The sequence below is a fragment of the Gopherus flavomarginatus genome, chromosome 5 (assembly GCF_025201925.1).
Source record: "Gopherus flavomarginatus isolate rGopFla2 chromosome 5, rGopFla2.mat.asm, whole genome shotgun sequence".
NCBI lineage: Eukaryota > Metazoa > Chordata > Testudines > Testudinidae > Gopherus > Gopherus flavomarginatus.
The window spans coordinates 4,594,741-4,617,682 of record NC_066621.1 but is presented as its reverse complement, the minus strand read 5'-3'; the positions used below and the strand labels follow the sequence as shown (position 1 = coordinate 4,617,682).

The 22,942-nt window shown below is 57.9% G+C and overlaps 1 protein-coding gene and 1 long non-coding RNA gene across 4 annotated transcripts; one reads left to right on the top strand and one right to left on the bottom strand.

The window, feature by feature from the left end:
* Nucleotides 1-1,345: 1,345 nt before the first annotated feature.
* Nucleotides 1,346-17,709, bottom strand: LOC127052927 (uncharacterized). Its single transcript, XR_007774898.1, has 3 exons — nt 17,622-17,709; nt 16,072-16,124; nt 1,346-2,109 (listed from the first exon to the last, which is right to left on the bottom strand). It is a non-coding gene; the product is annotated as an uncharacterized LOC127052927 (long non-coding RNA).
* SLC5A2 (solute carrier family 5 member 2) lies at nt 6,496-22,448 on the top strand. 3 transcript variants are annotated; one of them, XM_050956806.1, is made up of 15 exons: nt 6,507-7,226; nt 11,453-11,524; nt 12,034-12,138; nt 12,223-12,282; nt 12,569-12,673; nt 12,802-12,907; nt 13,016-13,096; nt 13,576-13,805; nt 13,934-14,069; nt 14,212-14,319; nt 15,025-15,175; nt 15,323-15,491; nt 17,493-17,708; nt 19,550-19,703; nt 21,845-22,448. In XM_050956806.1, exons 1-15 carry the CDS (start codon nt 7,134-7,136, stop codon nt 22,048-22,050), a joined length of 1,992 nt encoding a protein of 663 aa, XP_050812763.1. In that variant the 5' UTR covers nt 6,507-7,133; the 3' UTR covers nt 22,051-22,448. The 3 variants fall into 3 exon arrangements, 2 of the variants coding, with proteins under 2 accessions (XP_050812762.1, XP_050812763.1); XM_050956805.1 differs by having other exon boundaries at nt 6,506-7,226; nt 12,802-13,096; XR_007774888.1 differs by lacking the exons at nt 19,550-19,703; nt 21,845-22,448 and adding an exon at nt 19,371-19,456 and having other exon boundaries at nt 6,496-7,226; nt 12,802-13,096; nt 17,493-18,351.
* The last annotated feature ends 494 nt before the right edge of the window (nt 22,449-22,942 follow it).

Genomic DNA, 22,942 nt, shown 5'->3' with positions numbered 1-22,942 from the left:
CACTCATGCCCCACCTGTCTTTAGTCTGCACATTCCCTTGTACGACTGATAGATTTTATTATGCAATTATTTTTAGTCCCTTATGCTGGGCCTGGGAATGTTAGGCCCGGGACCATGACTGAGGAATGTAGTATTATGACTCAGCCTTAGAGGCACGCCCACATAATTAATATATTTGTAGCGTGTATGGGTATAGGTGTATAGTATGCATGTGTACATATGACACCACCTTATATCCAAGCATAACCAGATTTTTCCAAGCTGGTGTTGTATTCTGGCCCTTTGACTTTACTGCCACAAAAACACATTCATATTAGACCAGGAGTAGGCAACCTATGGCACGGGTGCTGACGGCAGCACATGAGCTGATTTTCAATGGCACTCACACTGCCCTGGTCCTGGCCACCGGTCCGCAGGGGGGCTCTGTATTTTAATTTAATTTCAAATGAAGCTTCTTAAACATTTTTAAAACCTTTATTTACTTACATACAACAGTAGTTTAGTTCTATATTCTAGACTTATGGAAAGAGACCTTCTAAAAACGTTAAATTCGAGTGAATAAATGAAAACTCAGCACATCACTTCTGAAAGGTTGCCAAGCCCTGTTATAGTGTGTTCCACAGTATTATGTACATGAGAAGTAAAACAGAAATTTGGAGTAGTGACACTACCACTGATGCCTTTATCTATAGATGTCTTGTAATTAGTTACTACACAGTACTGCCCATTTATGTTATAGGTTACCCATACTGGTGGTTGTCACCCTCTGGTAAGCTTCACTGGGCAGGAAACAGAAGTGGCTAGCTTCTCTGTTCCATTGTTTGAACTGCTCTGTGATACACCAGCAGTTGATGTAGATCCAGTTATTTCTTATGGATGCTGTCTTCCAGATAACCTACTGAATGGACAGTAACCAATTTATCAAATATTGCTGTGTCAGGATGTAGTATTGGTATCCAGACTGTCTTGAATAACATGTGCCTTAGTTAGGATGCGGTGTCAGTAACCCAAATTACGACTGGTATTAACCGGGAATTTGTTTACCCAATTTGTATCAGAGGGGTAGCTGTGTTAGTCTGGATCTGTAAAAGCAGCAAAGGGTCCTGTGGCACCTTATAGACTAACAGACGTCTGTTAGTCTATAAGGTGCCACAGGACCCTTTGCTGCTTTTACCCAATTTGTAGTTACTGTGTAACTTAATTTCCTTACTAATTTGTTTTTTCCTTGCCTTCATGTTTGCTGCTGTTCATCTGTTGATTTTTACCTGTGCGTTGGTTAAACAGTTTAGCAATGTTATGCACATTGTAAATGATACGGAACAATAATACAACACTACAACAATAATACAGCAATAATAGTTGCTTTTATGCAGAAGCCAAATTCAAATTAACTGACAGTGATTTCTAGCTGATTGCCAACTGAATAGGGTAGATTGAAGTGTATTTGACCAGGCTCTTAGATACAAAGCACTTCATTTTTCTTTTCTTGATGCTTGGGGGGTGTTTCTTCACTGGATACTGATATCATCTGGTGTTTTTGTAGTGTGAGATCTTCTGGTGTCTTTGGTCTGTGGGATGCAACTTAAACAACTTTTGTTAGTTAACATAGTAAAGTTTTTTGTGTTTTCAATAACTCAAACTTAATACAAAGTTCACCTTAGTTTATTTGCAGTGTAATAGGGACAATGTAATAGAGACCAAGTCTTTTATAACACAAGCTATACTTCTGCAATTGTTGAGTAGACATTCATTTTCAGTTGAGGTGCAGTACTAATATTTTATTCTAAATAAAATGCTTAACAGCTAAAATAGATGCTCACAATCTTCTGTGAGAAGGTGTATTGCTTTCCCTTGCTGAGTTTTGGCAAACGAGTTGATAACAGAATTTTTACAAAGCTTTTTAGTTTGAATTTGCTTGTGATACCTATTCCACTTCTGTTAACTGTTTAGAAGCACAAATTTTAATAACCATTGCTTCCCATTAACATAACAAAAGAAGAGCATATAAAATTTAACTAAATCAAATTTTAAATACAGGTCCATGCAAATACTTTTTGGGTATTAAATGTCCATGATTCTTTGTTTTGTTTGGGAGCCAAAGGTGGAAACCTGTTGAAAATGTGGAAAGTTGTTGAAATGTTTGATCAGCTTTATGCATAAATTGTTGATTTTAAACTTTTGCTATCACATTTTTATAACTATATTTAGAAGTGCAAACAAGTTTATAAAAACCCAAACAAGAAATTGACGTTTTGTTAATATTATCTTTAGTTTAATATTGTTTCCCCTTACATTTTTTCTTTGAATAAATAAAAATTAAAAAACAAACCAAAACTGTGATTACTAAAAGAGAATTCTTTTTGTTTGCAATTGCATTTGTTGGTGCAGAAATATGTGTGCATATATTTATAACTGAGACCTTGTTGAGCTTTGAAAAAAATGGCGTTCATAATATTATGATGGTTATACCCCAACCATAACATTAAAATAGTGTGGTCCCTTTTATACATAAAGGGTATCAAATTGATTTTTGTTGCAACAAAATAAAAATAAAAAATGGTCACGTGACACACACAACATACAACGCAAGACGACATACAGGCAAGGCCGGCTCCAGGTTTTCTGCTGCCCCAAGCAGCGCAAACAAACAAAAATCCGTGGCAGCGCGATCACATCGCTCCACTCTTCGGCAGCAATTCAGCTGCGGGTCCTTCGCTCGGAGAGGGACTGAGGGACCCACTGCGGAATTGCCGCCAAAGACCTGGACGTGCTGCCCCTATAGCGGCCGGAGGGCCACCCCTTGGTATTGGCCACCCCAAGCACCTGCTTCTTCAGTTGGTGCCTGGAGCCAGCCCTGCATACAGGACAAACTTACAATTAAAAACAAATGGCACCAGAATTCTGTTCATAACTATACAAAATAAGGCAAACAAAACTAAAAAGGGTTAAACATTTGAATAAACAATTTATTACCTTATTTAAAACTTAACAAAAAATGGTAAAAATATATTATTTGCTAAATTTATTGTATTAATTTGGTAACAAGGAATTTTACATTACTTTATACTTCGCAGAGTTTTAAAATGTTATATGGAAATAAGAAAAGTCCATGTTTCAAATGTTAGTGAGTGGTTAGGATTAGAAGCAGAGTCTGCATTTCTGTTGCTTGGCAACCCTATCTTCAAAAAAGTTAGGAATAATTCCAGCTGTTGCATTCCTGGAAGGTTAAAATAGTTAATTTACTGGATTTATTTGAAGTTTTTACCTTTTGCCACCTTAGAGACTAACAAATTTATTTGGGCATAAGCTTTCGTGGCCTAGAACCCACTTAAAGTACAGGCAGCATCAGCAAGTTTAGCAAACTGGTATGTAAACATACTGGTATTTGAGAAAGGAGGTTATATTTTTAGCGGAGTGCAGAGTGTGGTTCTGTGGGTCAAAGCAGTTGGGAAACGGCACTCTGGGTTTTGATCCTGGCTCTGAGATGAGAGTGGGGGTAATTATGTGCTCTTGTAAAACCTGAATTTGTCATCCCTCCCCCCATGTCTGTTTTTTGTCTGCATGGAACAGATTGTGGGAGTGCCCCTTTCTCTTGCAGTTAACTGGTTTGGGGCAACTCCATATGTTAATGCATCCATTTTAGGTGTTTAACCTGCTCAGTTTTAGTTTTTGACTTTGAAATTCCTTTGTACTCACTCCCCTGTGATTGAGTCGCAGCGCCGGTCTTGTAATGTGCTCTGTGAACTGTTCCACTTTTTCCTTCATTTGATTTACCAATTCAGTGAAAGTGTTGGGTGCTACTTTCTCCCCCTGTGCACATACTTGTCCCATTCTGACAGGCACCAGTCTAGGACCCTGTTTAGCTTTTACCAGAACCCAGCTTTTACCATAAGGTGGTGGTTGCACTGCAGTGGACCCCGTTTCATCTTTTAATTTTACTAGGGCCACCTTTTTCCACATCTGTCCCCATTCTTCAGGCATAGGGGAGCTACCTGAAGCCTGCTGTTCACCACCAATATTTATAACAGGGGATGGCATGTGTATTTTTGGCAGGTTCCTTGCAGCTGTTTCCAATGTTTTATTCTGTTCCTGTTCTGGCTGCCTCTGGACTCCTTGCCACGCTGCAAGGGGGGTGAGAGCATTCCAGGGCTGTGTAGGTTCTGATTCTTTTAACTCTCTCTTTTTTTTTTTTTTTTGTTTTTTTTTTTTTTTTTTTTTTTTTTTTTTTTTTTTTTTTTGTTACTGTTACTTGCCCCGCCAGTTTTGAGGCCTGCTGTTTTAACCGTTTAACAGCCATGGATATAGTTTGCAGTAGTCAACATTTCAAGGCTACTGTCTCTGCCGTAGCCTTACAAATTACGTCACGTTTCTTCCCATTATATATTTTTTAACTCTGGGGGTATTTTCAGGAAGGGGTTAAGGGGGTTCCCTAGCTTGTGATTTTCTCTCATGTTAGATGGCGATTTCTTCAGCAGACAACTCGCTTAATCACCAGATCAGCAGTTGGGGTCACCAATGTTGTAAGAAGTTATGGGTGTGGTGCTCTGCTTTGTTCTGTGTTGATAACAGTCGGTTACGTGGGTGTGTTCCCTCTGCGTGCTGCCCCGGCTCTGCAGATAGCTGATGCAGCAAACCCCGAGAAAACCCCCGATGACTACAGACTCCGATAAGGTACAAAGGCACCCGGCCAGGTTTATAGCCAAACGAAACAGTCTCTAGCTCCCTGGATCAGATGGCTACAGTTCTGCCAGTACATATGTGCTCCCTGACAATGGATCGGCTCAGCCAGTGGCGGGATTTATCACTGCCCCCTACGCCAAAGACATCCACTCAGAGGCACATTCTTATACACAGATACAAACAAGTTACACCTCACTCCTGACGCAACCTCTCTACATGTCAGGGTGCCGCCTCTCACAAAACAACTCTACCATATTACCCTCCTGCCTGTCTTTAGGATAGGTCACCCTGTTCCTGTTATCTGTTGGGAATGTGCTAGTACCGGAGTGTTCTGGTACCATCCTGGCACATGTTTCCAAAACTAGTGCCCAGCAGAGCCATCCTTATCCATACACAAAGTACCCAGCTGCACAGGCCCCCAGGAAATTTGGGGCACCACATTTCCTGAAGCCCTGCACAGCTGCATGCTGCTCCAGCCCCTGTTCCACCTCTTCCCCATGGCCTCTGCCCCTGCTTCTCCTCCACCCCACTCCTGCTCCACACCCACCCTCACTCCTCCCCGGATCGCTGCGTCCTCGCTCCTTCCCCTTCCCCCTCCTGCATGCTGCAAAATAGCTGATTGCGGCAGGCAGGAGGGCAGAGAGGGAGGGAAAAGCACTGACTGGCAGGGCCTGCCAGTGGGCAGGAGGTGCTGGGAGGAGGGAGAGATGCTGATAGGGGGGCTCAGCACCCACCATTTTTTCCCTGTGGGTGCTCCAGCCCTGGAGCACCCACAGAGTTGGCGCCTATGCTGCACTGTCCTCTTCTTGCCCTCCAGCCATGTTATCAGCGTCTTTTCTCCCTTCCAGGGGTGAAGTATCTCAGTTCAACAGTCCAGCCCCTTCCCCAGTGGCAAGTGGGGGGAGTACCCAGGTCCACCCACAACTCCAGGTCCTGACCCAGGGACCCTGTAGATAGCAGCCTCCTGCTGCAACCCCTTAACTTTGCTCCTTGCTGCTTCTATTCTCTGGGCCACTTCCCTACAGCCCCAGCACCTTCTTCGCCCTCATCTCAGAGTATCCAACCAGCAAGTCCCAGCAGGTCCCTCTTGCTCCCCTTGTCCCTGCCAGCAACTGCTCTGTCCACGGTGCTACCTTTCCTGCAACCTGCTAGGAACACAGTCCTCACTCCTTGGGCTCCCCAAAGCAATTGACTGTCTCTGGCCTTGCAACTCCTTTTATGTGAGCCCACTGGACCTTGATTGGCTGCTCTGTGCAGCCTCCCTGCAATTGGCTGCTTCCTGCACTGCCTCATTAGGTTGCGTGGAGGACTCACCCCCACTGCTCCTTTCTGGGGTGGGGTGTGGAGGCCCATAAGGCCTCCATTAACCCCTTCTTCTCTGCTGTGGGGTGAACACCCCATCACAGAGATGAAGAGATGGAAGGATGTGTGGGTGAGTAAATAGGGGACATAGGGATGGGTGGGTGGGTAGCTGGGTTTATGGAGGGATGGATTGCTGCGTAGTTGGGTTCATAGGGAGATGGAGGGATGGGTTGGGCCCATAGAGGAATGCAGAATTAGGGTAGTTGATCCATATGGGTAGTCGGCTCTGTAGGGAGATGGAGGGATGGATAATTGGGTCTCTTGGGCAATGGAGGGATGAATAGTTGGATCTGGGGGGTGTGGATAGTTGGGTCTGTAGGGGGATGGAAGGATGGATAGTTAGCTCCGTAGGGTGATAGAGGGATGGATGGGTAGTTGGCTCTGTAGAGAGATGGATAGGTAGTTGGGTTCATGAGGGGGGATAGATACATACATAGAGGAGGGTGCAGGGAGATGGATAGACATGTAGATGGACCTGCATGGGGATGGATGGAAGGAAAGAGAAATTGATCTGCATCCCTCCTTGCCACAACTGACTCCCCCTTTGCCCCCTTCCCTGTGACAACCCTCCCGTGGCAGAAGCCCCCTCCCCATCCGTTAGGGAGCACAGCGTAGTAGGTGACACCAACAGTGCATGTTTCTGCCTGGCTCAGCCCAGCCTCACTCTGCTTCTCCTAGGAGAGGGCTTCAGCTGGCTCAGAACATGGGCTCAGCTCCGCCCAGCTACCAGGGAATGGTGGGGCAGAGACAGCAAGGAAAGGCGGAGGGACAGGGTTAATCACCCTCTAGAGACACCCCTGCTCTGACACTAGCCACTGGCACATGGACACTCAACCCAGAGCTGCTGCCTGGCACAACAATGGGACTGGAAGTCAGGACTCCTGGGTTCTATCCCCAGCTCGGCATGGGAGAGCGGGGTTTGGGAGTCAGGACTCCTTCATTCTATTCTACTTCTCCCCTCCCTACAGTCTCTGGGTTGGTTAATCACAGATCCAGCCCCATGACCAGGTTTGCTATTAACCATCCATGCTGGCCCCCAGGGACCCTTCCGGGAGGTGTCATTTCGGTGCAGGGAGAGAGACAGCAACAGTATGGAGAGGGTGCCGCAGGCCGTCATCAACAACCCTGCTGATATTGGGGTCATCGTGGGCTACTTCGTCCTGGTCATCTGCGTAGGGCTCTGGGTAGGTGACCTGGGGACATAGCCCTTTGCCCCCGCCCCTCTCTCCCACCCCATAACACTGGGCACCAGGGGAAGAAATGGAACAGGACAGAGACCTGAGCCACTCTTCTGGGACCCAGAACCACCAGGCAGAAACCTGGACCCAGAACCAGAACTGACTACCCCAAAATTAGACCTAAAACTTGAGTCCAGGATATCCCCATATACACCTTGCCATCCATCCATCCACCCCTCTATCTATACCCCCATCCCCATATACACACCTATCTATCCATCCATCCACTCATCCCCATATACACCCCTCTATCTATCCACCCATCCCCATGTATGTCCTGCTATCTATTCAGCCATCCACCCAGCCACATATACACCCTGCTATCTATCCATCCATCCCCATAGACACCCCTCTCTCTATCTAATCCATCCATCGTTCCCCATACACCTCCAGCTTTCTATCCATCCCCATACACACCCCTCTATCCATGCTTCATTCCCTATACACACCCCTCTTTCTAGCCATCCCTATACAGACCCCTCTGTCTATCCTTTCATCCCCCCCGTACACACCCCTCTCTATCCCTTTGTCTGTTTCCATACACACCTCCCTATGTATCCATCCTGATACCCAACCTTCTATCCATCCAGCCCAAACACAGCCCTGTCTATCTATCTACAACCCCTTCTATCCACATCCAGCCCACTACTCACCCCTCTATCCATCCCCATACACACCCCCTATCCAGCTGCCTATCCACATACAAACCCCTCTGCCTATCCCCTTACACATCCCTCTACCTATCCCCATACACCCACTCTATCCATTGGTCTATCCCCATACACACCCCTCTATCCACCCATCCAGCCGGCTACTCACCCCTCTATCCATCCCCATACACACCCCTCTATCCCTCTGCCTATCCCCATATACACCCCTCTATCCACCCATCCAGCCGGCTACTCACCCCTCTATCCATCCCCATACACACCCCTCTATCCCTCTGCCTATCCCCATATACACCCCTCTAGCCATCAGTCTATCCCCTTACACATCCCTCTACCTATCCCCATACACCCCCTCTATCCATCGGTCCATTCCCATACACACCCCTCTATCCACCCATCCAGCCGGCTACTCACCCCTCTATCCATCCCCACACACACCCCTTTAGTCATCTGCCTATCCCCATACACACCCCTCTATCTATCGGTCTCCAGACACACCTTCGCACACACTTATCCATCCATCCATCCCAGAATCAAGCATCGCTACCCAGAAACTCAGACTCTGAAACTTGAATTTCCATCTTGACCCTAGCATGTCCCTGTTGCTGGCGGATCCCAGAACCAAAGCCCAGGGCTCAACCCCAGAAATCTGACCCCAGAACCTGAGCTGCAGCCCGGGAAGCCCATACACAGAGCAGCAGGGCTCAAAAGGGCCTGCGGCTGAGACCCACATCCACGGAGGACATAGGTGCCCAATTCTAGTTTGAGGCTCCCCTGAGATCCACAAAACTCTCACTCAGCTCAAGCCCAACACCTAAGTCATTGTAGTAGAAGTTTCATACTTGCCTGAGTTTCTGCCTCAGGACATGTGAGCTGCTGCCTCCGTCTGGGCACCTGTCTCGCACCTAAGCCCCAGCATGACCCACCGACAAGGGGAGGACAGGCGTTCATGCTACCCACTGGGCTATGCTGATGTGGGACCCCTCAGTCCCTCCTGGTACAGCTGGTCTGCGGTGGCTGAGTGAAGGAGTGGTTGCATCCGGGGGACTGGCCCCAGGGGTCTCCCACCTCCCAGCTGGGTGTCCCAACCACCAGCCCACAGAGTCCTTCTCAAGCCCTGGTCTGCTTTCTCTCTGGCCCAGGGACTCTTGTTCTTTAAAGCCACCGTGGAGGAGGAGCTGAACCAGGAGAGACCAAGGGAGCCCCCATGTCCAACTATCCTATTATCAGCCTGTGGCTTCTCTTCAGGCAGAGGGGGGAATTGAAACAGGAGCTTCCACATCCCAGGCCGAGTGCTCTAAGCACTGGGCTGGAAGTTGTATTCTGGGCACCTCCTCCTGTGGCTGTTTTGCGTGGCGCGAGGCAGTCGCTCAACTCATTCTCACAAGGAACAACGCAGGCACCGAAGCTGCTCGACCCCAGGAGAGGGGTTCCCAGCTCTGGGTCACTGGCAGAGTGAGGCGCTTCTCTGCAGCTTGGACTGAGGGGGTGAACTCCTTGAGAGGGGAGGGACTTAGGACCACCCCATCTCCCATTGTCTGGCTCAGCTGGCTCCCCACCTAGCATGCCTAGCACCCATTCATTATATAGGGAGCGTGGTGCCTAGCTCAGGCTTTCTGGATCCCAGTGTTGATCCAGTGATTTTCTCGGCACCTAAACATTGTGTTCCCTTGCTGAGCACCATGCCTAAGTCCCTAAATCCTAGAACCCAGCTACCTCATGTGATTGACATGTCTAGAACACAAGTCACTGGCATGATTGATGTACCTAGAACCCAAACTGTTGGGCTCCAAGAGGGGGCTGTCCTCGTCCCACCACTCTCATGACATCTCTGTCCCTTTTTCCCCTTACAACTCCCTCTACTCCACCCCAAGAGGGTCCCATCACACAGTGGAAGGACTAGTGGGGCCTCATCCTGGCTGTACAGTTGTTGTTTTTTCGCTCTTCTCAGCTCTTTGATCTCGGCTCCAGATTGGGCAGGGACGGGGGAAGAGGTTGTTAATTATTACTGGGAAGTACATGGTCCAGGAATGCTATGAGGCCTGTAATGAGGTGTAAATTTCAGCAGATTAGTCAGGGAGCAGAAACGTACAGCGTGGGCCCCCTGCATCGCCTTGCCACACAAAGCGCCCCATCCATGGATCCATGGCTTTAATAAGTCACTGTGGACCCTCCAACTCACCAGCCCCACTCGCACACAGCCCAGAGGGCGAGAGCCTCCCCCCGCAGCAGGGGTGGCTCAATGATTTTTGCCGCCCCAAGCACGGCAGTCAGGCAGCCTTCGGCGGCGTTTCTGCAGGACATCCGCTGGTCATGTGGATTCAGCCGCGGTTCTGCAGGTGATCTGCCTATCCCGCACATTTGCCATACCCTCCGCTGAACTGCCACCGAAACCGCGCAGGACCGGTCGACCTCCCGCAGAAACACCGTCAAAGGCTGCCTGACTGCAGCCCTCACAGCGACCGGCAGGCCGCCCCCCTCTCCCCCGCAGCTTGCCACCCCAGGCACATGCTTGCTGCGCTAGTGCCTAGAGCTGCCCCTGCCCCGCAGACACCTCAGCTTGCTGCCATACATGGCAAAGACCCAAAATGGTAGGACACACCAGAACTACTCAGGCAAGACACGTGCACTACAGCGGGATTCCTCACTCAGTGCCAGGCTGGCTCTCAATTGAGGCCTATCTAACCCAGTCTCCAGAAAGGAAAATGTGAGACATACACATCCTTCCGCCCTCCCCCCCGCACCCCCCGTCTCAACCTGGTCTCTAACAGAGACCCCCTGAAGCCCTGCAGTAGGCGGATGTGTCATCAGTTCTGGCTAGTTTAATCCACTGAAATATTCAGTCCCTCTTTGAATCTTGGCCTCCACAACTTCTGGCGGAGGGGAGTTCCAAAGGCCCATCGCGCCTCGGATGAAAGTGCATTTCCTGCCTCCTTGGGATTGACTCCAGGAGCTCAAATGTATTTAGCATAACCAAGAGCAGGTTAAGAGGTGGTCCGATCCCAGTCTGAACAGACCTCCATAGGGGACAAATCATTAATTCTGGGCTCTTTAGCAGCCGAAGATCAGACACACCCCAGTGGCTGGAAGCAGACAAATTCAGACTGGAAATAAGGGGTACATTTTAAAGACTGAGGGGAATTAACCATTGGAACAGCTCACCCAGGGCTGGGCTGATTCACCATCGCTGGGAAGTTGTGCTAATAGATCTGCCCCCGTTCAGCCAGGAATGATCTGGGGCAGTCCCCTGGCTTGTGTGACACCAGAGGTCAGACCTGGCTGGCTTGAGAATCTCTGAGCCCCAGGCCGGTCACTCTCCAGAGGAGAGTTGGTCCAGCTCTCTGCTCCTTCCCTCGCCCTTCTCTGAGCCTTGCGTCTCCAGCCAGAGCTGGGGGGACTCATCCCGTGGAGGGAGGCAGAGCTGGTTGGGTATCTCTGGAGCTGGTGGAGAAACGCAGCATCCAGCCTCTGGAAAATGCCCTCCTCCTGCTCTCGCCCCTGCAGTCCATGTGTCGCACCAACCGGAGCACCATCGGGGGTTATTTCCTGGCTGGTAGAAACATGGTCTGGTGGCCGGTGAGTATTGCAATGGGGGTGGGATAGACAGACAGATAGATATGGGGCTAACCGTCCATCTTGGGAATGGATTCAGAGCTGGGGTTAGGGATGAGGGTTAATACTTGACCCTAGCAGGAGCTGGGGTGAGGATGGGGGGGCAAGGGTTTGACATCAGGGGACCATAGCAAGGAGATGAGGTTGAGTGGCAGAAGGTGGCATTAGGGCCAGTGCCTGGGGGTAGGGACTGGTGTTAGGGTAGTGCCAGGGGACAGGAGGTGGTGTTGGAGCAGTGCCTGGGGGTAGGGGTAGCATTGGGGCAGTGCCTGGGAGTAGGGAATGGCATTAGGAGCACTGCCCAGGGGCATGGGGTAGCATTGGGGTAGTGCCAGGGGACGGGGTGGGATTTGGGGAAGTGCCCAGGGTGAGGGTGGCATTAAGAGCACTGCCCAGGGGCAAGGAGTGGCATTAGGACAGTACTCGGTGCATCTATCCATAGCCCAATCCCTCTCCCTCATGCTGTGCTGCAGGTGGGTGCGTCTCTCTTTGCCAGTAACATCGGCAGTGGGCACTTCGTGGGGCTGGCTGGCACTGGTGCCGCCAATGGCCTAGCTGTGGCCGGCTTTGAGTGGAATGTAAGTGATTTTGAGTGCCCATAACCCCCTGTCCCTCTCTGACCCATCTCCCACTCCCTGACCCTGCTCCGCTCTCCCCACCAGGCTCTCTTCGTGGTTCTCCTCCTTGGATGGCTCTTCGTACCTGTCTACCTCACTGCTGGGGTGAGCATCACACTGGGTATAGGCGGGGGGGCTGGGAGCCAGGACTCCTGGGTTCTATCCCCAGCTCTGGGAGGGGAGAGGATCTGGTGGGTTAGAGCAGGGGGGCTGGGAGCCAGGACTCCTGGGTTCTATCCCCAGCTCTGGGAGGGGAGGGGATCTGGTGGGTTAGAGCAGGGGGGCTGGGAGCCAGGACTCCTGGGTTCTATCCCCAGCTCTGGGAGGGTTGCGGCAGGGAGGCTGGGAGCCAGGACTCCTGGGTTCCATTCTGTTCTCCCTTTACCTGCAGGTGATCACAATGCCCCAATATCTGAAGAAGCGATTTGGGGGCCGGCGAATCCGGATCTATCTGTCCGTCCTGTCCCTCTTTCTCTACATCTTCACTAAAATCTCAGTACGTAACTAATACTCTTCCAGGGGGCGGGGGCACTGGCTGTGGATGTTGGCACCGGCTTCTCCCAGCAGGGGGTGCTGTGTGCATCGGCCCAGTGCTGAGCCCCCAACCCTGTATCGCCCCCGTAGGTGGACATGTTCTCGGGGGCTGTGTTCATCCAGCAGGCGCTGGGCTGGGATATCTACGTCGCTGTTATTGCCCTGCTCGTAATTACCACCATATACACTGTGACAGGTAATGGGGCTGCAGCTAGGGGGCCCAGGGGCTGCTCCAGCTGGGCCCGGGGCAGGGAGGGGACCCCAGGTGGGCACCGTTTCACCCCACCCCTCCTTGATCTCCCAGGGGGGCTGGCGGCCCTGATGTACACCGACACCGTGCAAACCTTCGTCATCATTGGGGGAGCCTTCGTCCTCATGGGCTTTGGTGAGTGAGACCCACCCATGCTCCCCCCATGGACAGGGGCAGGAATTGCAGCTGAAAGGAAGTCCCTGGTGCCTCCAGCCCCAGAAGGGGGCGCTACAGGGAGCAGGGCTGGCGTGCTGGCAGTGGGGGGCTCACGGTGCCTCCAGCCCCAGCAGGGGGCGTTACAGGGAGCAGGGCTGGGGTGCTGGCTCTGGGGGGCTCCCGGTGACTCCAGCCCCAGCAGGGGGCACTATAGGGAGCAGGGCCGGGGTGCTGGCTGTAAGGGGGGGCGCCCGGTGACTCCAGCCCCAGCAAGGGGCGCTACAGGGAGCAGGGCTGGGGTGCTGGCTGTGGGGGGCTCCCAGTGCCTCCAGCCCCAGCAGGGGGCACTACAGGGAGCAGGGTAAAGGCGCTGGCTATTGGAGGGGGGGCTCCCAGCTGTGGGGAGCGGCTGCTGCTGCCCCTCTTGGTCACAGTGCTCCCTCTTGGTTGCTTTGCAGCGTTTCATGAGGTGGGGGGCTACCAGGGGCTCTTTGACAAGTACCTGGAGGCCCTTCCCAGCAGCACCCTCTCTCCAGCCCCGGCTCTGTACAACATCTCAGCCACCTGCTACCAGCCCCGCCCCGACGCCTTCCACCTCCTCCGCGACCCCCTGACCGGAGACCTCCCCTGGCCAGCACTAATCTTCGGCCTCACCATCATCTCCACCTGGTACTGGTGCAGCGACCAGGTATGGGAGCAAGGAATGGGGCCCGGGGCCTTTCCCCTCTGGGGGCGCCGGCTCCGCTCCAGCCCCAGGGTGGGGGACTGGCTGGCTCAGGGCATGGGGCCTTTCACTGGGGCGTTCCCTGCTCACAGGTGATTGTGCAACGTTGCCTAGCGGGCAAGAGCCTGACCCACGTCAAAGCTGGCTGCATCCTCTGTGGGTACCTGAAGCTGTTGCCAATGTTCCTCATGGTGATGCCAGGAATGATCAGCCGCATCCTCTACCCAGGTACGGGGCCCCATACCTCACCAGGCAATAGGGACAGCTGGGCACTGCTGCCCCCTGCTGGCAGGATACCAGCTGCCACATATCTTAGCCCCCTGCCTCCAGGCCTGACCCCCTGCCCCTGCTGACCCCATTTTCTCTCCAGACGAGGTGGCCTGCGTGGTGCCAGAGGACTGCAAGCGGATCTGTGGCACTGAAGTTGGCTGCTCCAACATTGCCTACCCCAAGTTGGTGGTGACTCTCATGCCTGCCGGTAAGCAGTTGGAGCTGGCCCCCAAGACCTTAGTGCATTGCTAGGGTGAGAACTACGGGCTGTGCAGGGGGCACTGGGCTGCAGGGAGAAGGCAGGGGGCTCAGCAGGGGGCGCTGTGCTGCGGGCGGGGCAGGGGGGCTCAGCGGGGGTGCTGGGCTGCAGGGAGTGGGTGGGGCCCCGCAGCAGGGGGTGCTGTGCTGCTGGGGGCGGGCGGGGGGCTCAGCAGGGGGCTCCAGGCTGCAGGGGAGGGGGCAAGCAGGGGGATCAGCAGGAGGCGCTGGGCTGCAGGGAGCAGGGGGAGCTCAGCAGGGGGTGCTGTGCTGCAGGGGGCGGGCAGGGGGCTCCAGGCTGCAGGTGGCGGGTGGGGGGCTCAGCAGGTGGCGCTGGGCTGCAGGGAGCAGGGGGCTCAGCAGGGGGGCATTGGGCTGCAGGGAGTGGAGGTGCTCAGCAGGGGGCGCCGGGCTGTTTGGGGCAGGCAGGGGGCTCAGCAGGGGGCACCGGACTTCAGAGAGCGGGCTGGAGGTCATCAGGGGGCACCGGCTTACAGAGAGCGGGGGGGGGGGGCTCAGCAGGGGGTGCTGGGCTGCAGGGAGTGGGTGGGGGGTTCAGCAGGGGGCACCTGGCTGCTGGGGGCGGGCGGGGGGCATAGCAGGGGACGCCGGGCTGCAGGGAGTGGGCAATATGACTCTCTGTCGCCCCCTACAGGTTTGCGGGGGTTGATGCTGGCCGTGATGCTGGCCGCCCTGATGAGCTCCCTGGCCTCCATCTTCAATAGCAGCAGCACCCTATTCACCATGGACATCTACAACCGCCTGCGGCCTCAGGCCAGGAGCAAGGAGCTGCTGATTGTGGGCAGGTGAGGGTGCACTACGGGCACTGTGCAGCAGGGAGTGCTGTTCCTCTGAGCTTGCTGTGGGCCCAGTCAAGCCCTGTCTACCAGCCGGCACTAGGGGGCACTGTGGGCCCAGCCACGCCCCTGCCTCTCACTCTGGTTTCTGGGCAGGGTGTGGATCTTGTGCATGGTGGCCATCAGCATTGCCTGGATCCCAGTGGTGCAGGCGGCACAGAGCGGGCAGCTCTTCGATTACATCCAGTCCATCGCCAGCTACCTGGCGCCACCCATTGCCGCTGTCTTCTTCCTCGCCCTGTTCTTCAAGAGGGTCAACGAGCCCGTGAGTGCCAGGGGACCCAGCCAGTCGGAGATGGGGGGGGCAAGGTGGGGGGGGAAGGGACCCAGGTGTCTGGGGATGGAGAGGAAGAGGGGGTGAGGGAGGGGGGAAGGGACCCAAGTGTCCAGAGATGGCGAGAAGGGGGCAGGAGATCGGGGGACCCCAGGTGTCCAGGGATGGAGAGGAGGAGAGGGTGAGGGAGGGGGAAAGGACCCAGGTGTCCGGGGATGGTGAGAAGGGAGCAGGAGATCGGGGGACCCAGGTGTCCGGGAATGGAGAGGAGGAGGGGGTGAGGGAGGGGGGAAGAGACACAGGTGTCCAGGGATGGAGAGGACGCGGGCGAGCGATGGGCGATCCAGGTGTCTGGGCAGCCAGGGGATGTAGGGGACCCAGGCCAGGCCTCTGGGAAGTGGTGGGGTGAGGGACCCAGGTGTCCAGGCAATGGAAAGAAAGGGGAGGGGAGGAGGGGTGCAGGTGTCACACTCTCTAGAATGAATCAAGGGCTTGAGTCCCAACCTCAGGGCAGGCTGACACCAAAACTCTCCCTGATATTCAGGTTACTCCCAAGGGACCAGTCACTCACCCCAGGTCAGTCGTACCGCAGATCTCACACCAAAGACAAGGCAGCAGCCAGTCCTGTAATAAACCAGCTGAAGATTTAGTAACTTAGAAGAAACAAGCATGTTAGTTACAAGGGTAAAGCAGCTTAAAGCTACACACACAAATGAGTCTTGGATTCCAGAAGGGGGCAGAAGCATCACTCACAAGCAAGCCCTATACGTCCCTAACACAGGCTGAGCACTGGGGACTGGTTACCTAGGCTTGGCATCATAGAATATCAGGGTTGGAAGGGACCTCAGGAAGTTACCTAGTCCAACCCGTTGCTCAAAGCAGGACCAATCCCCCGACAGATTTTGGCCCCAGATCTCTAAATGACCCCCTCAAGGATTGAACTCACAACCTGGGAGTTAATAGGCTAATACTCAAACCCCTGAGCTATCCTCACAGTCCAAACAACAGAAAGAGCCACATTCTTCCTGGCAGTGGTTTTTATTCCCTTCCCCCAAAGTTTAAGATGGCAGGACAAGGCCTCATGGGCATCTCCTCTTTGGGGCGGGGGATAATTTGCCCTCTGAGGCTCCACATTGGTCTGTCTGGTGTTGCTGGGTCTGACTACACAGCAGCTGACACCCGCAGCTGACTCAGGTTTGGGCTGCGGGGCTATTTCATGGCTGTGTAGACAGCCGGGCGCAGCCCAGGCTGTAGGCGCCTGCGGGGTCAGAGGGTCCCGGAGCCTGGGCCCCAACCCAAACCCAGATGTCTACTGAGTCGGCTGGCACGGGCCAGCGTGGGCGGCTTTTGCCGTGGAGACAGACCCCACAGGCCGGCTTTTGCAGGGCAGGAGCTACCTCCTGTGGCAAACTGGCATTTCACACCTGGTGGTGCTATTTTCCCAGCTGGTGATTTACCGTTACAGAGCAACCCCACAGTATAACCGGGGTACAGAGGAGACAGGTGAGCTCACTGCCTACAGCAATGTACAAACGCCTCAGCGAGTCTAAACGCTAACCCCTCAGACCTAATTTAACAAGGCTAAGACATAGGTGAGCTAGGCTGGGTCCCAGCTGTGCGTGTGTCAGGGGCCGGTTGAGACCTAGAGGCCTTGGCATGAGCTGACACTTGGTCTGCTGGTGTCCACAGCAGGCAGCAGATGGAGCAGGGGGTGGGGGAGGAGGGGATCCAGGCAATGGGAAGGGAGGGGAGGAGTGTGGGGAATGGGGACCCAATGTCTGGGCAGTGGGAGGATGGGGGAGGAAGGGAGCATATGGGGGACTCAAGTGCCAGGCACAGGGAGGATGGTGGAGAGAGTGTGGGGGACCCGGGCATCTGGGTCACGGGAGAACAGGGGAGGGTGGAGGGAGTGGGGTAACCCACATCCCGGCAGTGGGATAATGAGCGAGGACCCAGAAGCCCAGATGACCTCCCCCGTCTTTCTCCACATAGGGCGCGTTCTGGGGGCTAATTGGGGGGCTGCTGATGGGCCTGGCCCGTCTGCTGCCTGAATTCGCCTACGGCACAGGCAGCTGCATCTTCCCCAGCGCCTGCCCAAGACTTATCTGCGGGGTGCACTACCTGTACTTCGCCATCATCCTCTTCCTTGCCAGCGTCGTCCTGGTGGTGGGGGTATCGCTTTGCACCCCACCCATCCCCGACAAGCACGTGAGCAACCCTTGGGAGGGGGGAAAGGGGATGGGACCCAGGCATCCGGGACAGCTGTGCAGGATGCTCACCCCTAGGAGGGAAAGACCAGGGTGGGGAAGTGTCAGGGCAGTAGTGCAGGGTGCTCACCCCTAGGGCGAGAGAGCAGGACAGGGAATGGGACCCAGGTGTCCGGGACAGCAGTGCAGGGCACTCGCCCCTGGTGGGAGAGAGCAGGACAGGGAATGGGACCCAGGTGTCCGGGACAGCAGTGCAGGGCACTCGCCCCTGGTGGGAGGGAGCAGGCCGGGGAATGGGACCCAGGTGTCCGGGACAGCAGTGCAGGGCACTCGCCCCTGGTGGGAGAGAGCAGGACAGGGAATGGGACCCAGGTGTCCGGGACAGCAGCGCAGGGCACTCGTCCCCAGCGGGAGGGAGCAGGACAGGGAATGGGACCCAGGTGTCCGGGACAGCAGTGCAGGGCACTCGCCCCTGGTGGGAGAGAGCAGGACAGGGAATGGGACCCAGGTGTCCGGGACAGCAGTGCAGGGCACTCGCCCCTGGTGGGAGGGAGCAGGCCGGGGAATGGGACCCAGGTGTCCGGGACAGCAGTGCAGGGCACTCGCCCCTGGTGGGAGAGAGCAGGACAGGGAATGGGACCCAGGTGTCCGGGACAGCAGCGCAGGGCACTCGTCCCCAGCGGGAGGGAGCAGGACAGGGAATGGGACCCAGGTGTCCGGGACAGCAGCGCAGGGCACTCGCCCCTAGCGGGAGGGAGCAGGACAGGGAATGGGACCCAGGTGTCCGGGACAGCAGCGCAGGGCACTCGCCCCCGGTGGGAGAGAGCAGGACAGGGAATGGGACCCAGGTGTCCGGGACAGCAGCGCAGGGCACTCGTCCCCGGCGGGAGGGAGCAGGACAGGGAATGGGACCCAGGTGTCCGGGACAGCAGCGCAGGGCACTCGTCCCCGGCGGGAGGGAGCAGGACAGGGAATGGGACCCAGGTGTCCGGGACAGCAGCGCAGGGCACTCGCCCCTGGCGGGAGAGAGCAGAACAGGGAATGGGACCCAGGTGTCCGGGACAGCAGCGCAGGGCACTCGTCCCCGGCGGGAGGGAGCAGGACAGGGAATGGGACCCAGGTGTCCGGGACAGCAGCGCAGGGCACTCGTCCCCGGCGGGAGGGAGCAGGACAGGGAATGGGACCCAGGTGTCCGGGACAGCAGCGCAGGGCACTCGCCCCTGGTGGGAGAGAGCAGGACAGGGAATGGGACCCGGTGTCTGGGACAGCAGCGCAGGGCACTCGTCCCCAGCGGGAGGGAGCAGGCCGGGGAATGGGACCCAGGTGTCCGGGACAGCAGCGCAGGGCACTCGCCCCTGGTGGGAGAGAGCAGGACAGGGAATGGGACCCAGGTGTCCGGGACAGCAGCGCAGGGCACTCGTCCCCAGCGGGAGGGAGCAGGCCGGGGAATGGGACCCAGGTGTCCGGGACAGCAGCGCAGGGCACTCGTCCCCAGAGGGAGGGAGCAGGCCGGGGAATGGGACCCAGGTGTCCGGGACAGCAGCGCAGGGCACTCGCCCCTGGTGGGAGAGAGCAGGACAGGGAATGGGACCCAGGTGTCCGGGACAGCAGCGCAGGGCACTCGTCCCCAGCGGGAGGGAGCAGGCCGGGGAATGGGACCCAGGTGTCCGGGACAGCAGTGCAGGGCACTCGCCCCTGGTGGGAGAGAGCAGGACAGGGAATGGGACCCAGGTGTCCGGGACAGCAGCGCAGGGCACTCGTCCCCAGCGGGAGGGAGCAGGCCGGGGAATGGGACCCAGGCGTCCCAGTGCAGAGTGCTCACCCTGTGCCCCCTCTCCCCAGCTACACCGCCTGGTGTTCAGTCTGCGTCACAGCAAAGAGGAGCGCGTGGACCTGGACACGGAGGAGGAGGAGGAGGAGAGAAGGAGGCAGGAAACGAGGCAGCAACAGGGAGTGGCTGCGAACGGGGCTGTGGAGCACGTGCTGGAGGTGGAAGGTGGGGCTCACCGGGAGCCACTGGGCTGCAGGGGGCTCGGCAGGGGGCCCCTGTGCTGAAGGGGGGTGGGCGGGGGGGCTCGGCGGGGGTGAGCCAGGCTGCAGGGGGATGGGCGGGGGGTGCTGTGCTGAAGGGGGGTTGGCGGGGGTGAGCCGGGCTGCAGGGGGATGGGCGGGGGGTGCTGTGCTGAAGGGGGGTGGGCGGGGGGGCTCGGCGGGGGTGAGCCGGGCTGCGGGGGGATGGGCGGGGGGTGCTGTGCTGAACGGGGATGGGCGGGTGGCCCGGCGGGGGTGAGCCGGGCTGCAGGGGGATGGGCGGGGGGTGCTGTGCTGAAGGGGGATGGGCGGGGGGCTCGGCGGGGGTGAGCCGGGCTGCAGGGGGATGGGCGGGGGGCTCGGCGGGGGTGAGCCGGGCTGCAGGGGGATGGGCGGGGGGTGCTGTGCTGAAGGGGGGTTGGCGGGGGGCTCGGCGGGGGTGAGCCGGGCTGCGGGGGGATGGGCGGGGGGTGCTGTGCCGAAGGGGGGTTGGCGGGGGGCTCGGCGGGGGTGAGCCGGGCTGCGGGGGGATGGGCGGGGGGTACTGTGCTGAAGGGGGGTTGGCGGGGGGCTCGGCGGGGGTGAGCCAGGCTGCGGGGGGATGGGCGGGGGGTGCTGTGCTGAAGGGGGGTGGGCGGCGGGGCTCGGCGGGGGTGAGCCGGGCTGCAGGGGGATGGGCGGGGGGTGCTGTGCTGAAGGGGGATGGGCGGGGGGCTCGGCGGGGGTGAGCCGGGCTGCAGGGGGATGGGCGGGGGGCTCGGCGGGGGTGAGCCGGGCTGCAGGGGGATGGGCGGGGGGTGCTGTGCTGAAGGGGGGTGGGCGGCGGGGCTCGGCGGGGGTGAGCCGGGCTGCAGGGGGATGGGCGGGGGGTGCTGTGCTGAAGGGGGGTGGGCGGCGGGGCTCGGCGGGGGTGAGCCGGGCTGCAGGGGGATGGGCGGGGGGTGCTGTGCTGAAGGGGGATGGGCGGGGGGCTCGGCGGGGGTGAGCCGGGCTGCAGGGGGATGGGCGGGGGGCTCGGCGGGGGTGAGCCGGGCTGCAGGGGGATGGGCGGGGGGTGCTGTGCTGAAGGGGGGTTGGCGGGGGGCTCGGCGGGGGTGAGCCGGGCTGCAGGGGGATGGGCGGGGGGGTGCTGTGCTGAAGGGGGGTTGGCGGGGGGCTCGGCGGGGGTGAGCCGGGCTGCGGGGGGATGGGCGGGGGGTGCTGTGCTGAAGGGGGATGGGCGGGGGGCTCGGCGGGGGTGAGCCGGGCTGCGGGGGGATGGGCGGGGGGTGCTGTGCTGAAGGGGGATGGGCGGGGGGCTCGGCGGGGGTGAGCCGGGCTGCGGGGGGATGGGCGGGGGGTGCTGTGCTGAAGGGGGATGGGCGGGGGGCTCGGCGGGGGTGAGCCGGGCTGCGGGGGGATGGGCGGGGGGTGCTGTGCTGAAGGGGGATGGGCGGGGGGCTCGGCGGGGGTGAGCCGGGCTGCGGGGGGATGGGCGGGGGGTGCTGTGCTGAAGGGGGATGGGCGGGGGGCTCGGCGGGGGTGAGCCGGGCTGCAGGGGGATGGGCGGGGGGTGCTGTGCTGAAGGGGGGTTGGCGGGGGGCTCGGCGGGGGTGAGCCGGGCTGCAGGGGGATGGGCGGGGGGTGCTGTGCTGAAGGGGGGTTGGCGGGGGGCTCGGCGGGGTTGAGCCGGGCTGCGGGGGGGGTGCTGTGCTAAAGGGGGATTGGCGGGGGGCTCGACGGGGGTGAGCCGGGCTGCAGGGGGATGGGCGGGGGGTGCTGTGCTGAAGGGGGTTTGGCGGGGGGCTCGACGGGGGTGAGCCGGGCTGAAGAGGGATGGGCGGGGGGCTCGGCGGGGGTGAGCCGGGCTGCGGGGGGGTGCTGTGCTAAAGGGGGGTTGGCGGGGGGCTCGGGGGAGGTGAGCCGGGCTGCAGGGGGATGGGCGGGGGGTGCTGTGCTAAAGGGGGGTTGGCGGGGGGCTCGGCGGAGGTGAGCCAGGCTGCAGGGGGATGGGCGGGGGGTGCTGTGCTGAAGGGGGATGGGGGGGCTCGGCGGGAGTGAGCCGGGCTGTAGGGACTGGGTTGGGGGCTCGGCAGGGGGCGCTGTTCACTCTCTTTCTTCCGCCAGGCCCCCCGGCTGGTCAGCCCCAGGGCAGCGTGGGGCGCTGCATGGCCTGGCTCTGCAGCCTGGGGGGTGCACCGCAGCGGGCACCGGAGCCGGGTGTGGAGCGGCTGCCAGACATCACAGAGCACCCGACCTGGAGCCGGGTTGTCAACCTCAACGCCATCGCCATGATGGCCCTCGCCCTCTTCCTGTGGGGCTATTACGCCTGAGCCGCTGCAATGGGGAGCCCCACCGCGGGGAGCCCTCCCACCTCTGCCACGGGGCTCCCAGGCCGCCTCCCACCTCAGCCCCCCACTGCCGCCAAATAAACCCTCTTTCCTCTAGCCCCTCCCCGTGCCCTCTATTCAATGGGGCCTCTCCCTGTTGTGGGGTCCCCTCTGCCCTATGCCATGTGCACCTCCCCCTCCCCCAAGGTATTTTCTGGGGGCTCCCCTTCCCCCCAAACCCCAGTGCAGAGACCACAGGAAGAGGGAGGAAACGGAAGGGGGACAGCAGAGCCCCCAGCCCTCACCGACCACCAGCCTGGCCTCCCACCAGCCCCAGGAAACTCAGGCGGGGAAGAGTGTGGAGGGAAAGCAATAGACAAATAAATGAATGGGAAACTCCAGCCTGTGGCTGCTTTTCTGGGTTGGAGCCGGCGCCCCCTAGAGGGGAAAGGCCCCAGGTCCCATTCCCAGCCAGCCAATCCCCTAGCCCAGAGCCAGATTGAAGCCAGCGCCCGCTAGAGGGGAAAGGCCCCATGTCCCTTTCCCCACCCCCTGAGCCAGCCAATCCCCTGGCCCAGGGCCAGATCGGCGCCGGCGCCCCCTACAGGGGAAAGGCCCCAAGTCCCGTCTACCACCCTGAGCCAGCCAATCCTGTAGCCCAGAGCCAGATTGAAGCCAGCACCCCCTAGAGGAGAAAGGCCCCAAATCCCTTTCCCCACCCCCTGAGCCAGCCAATCCCCTAGCCCAGAGCCAGATTGGAGCCGGCGCCCACTAGAGGCGCAAACACACACAAACATACAAACAGACTATATATGAAAATAGAGGGGGAAGGCCCCAGGTCCCATTCCCAGGCAGCCAATCCCCTAGCCCAGAGCCAGATTGGAGCCGGCGCCCC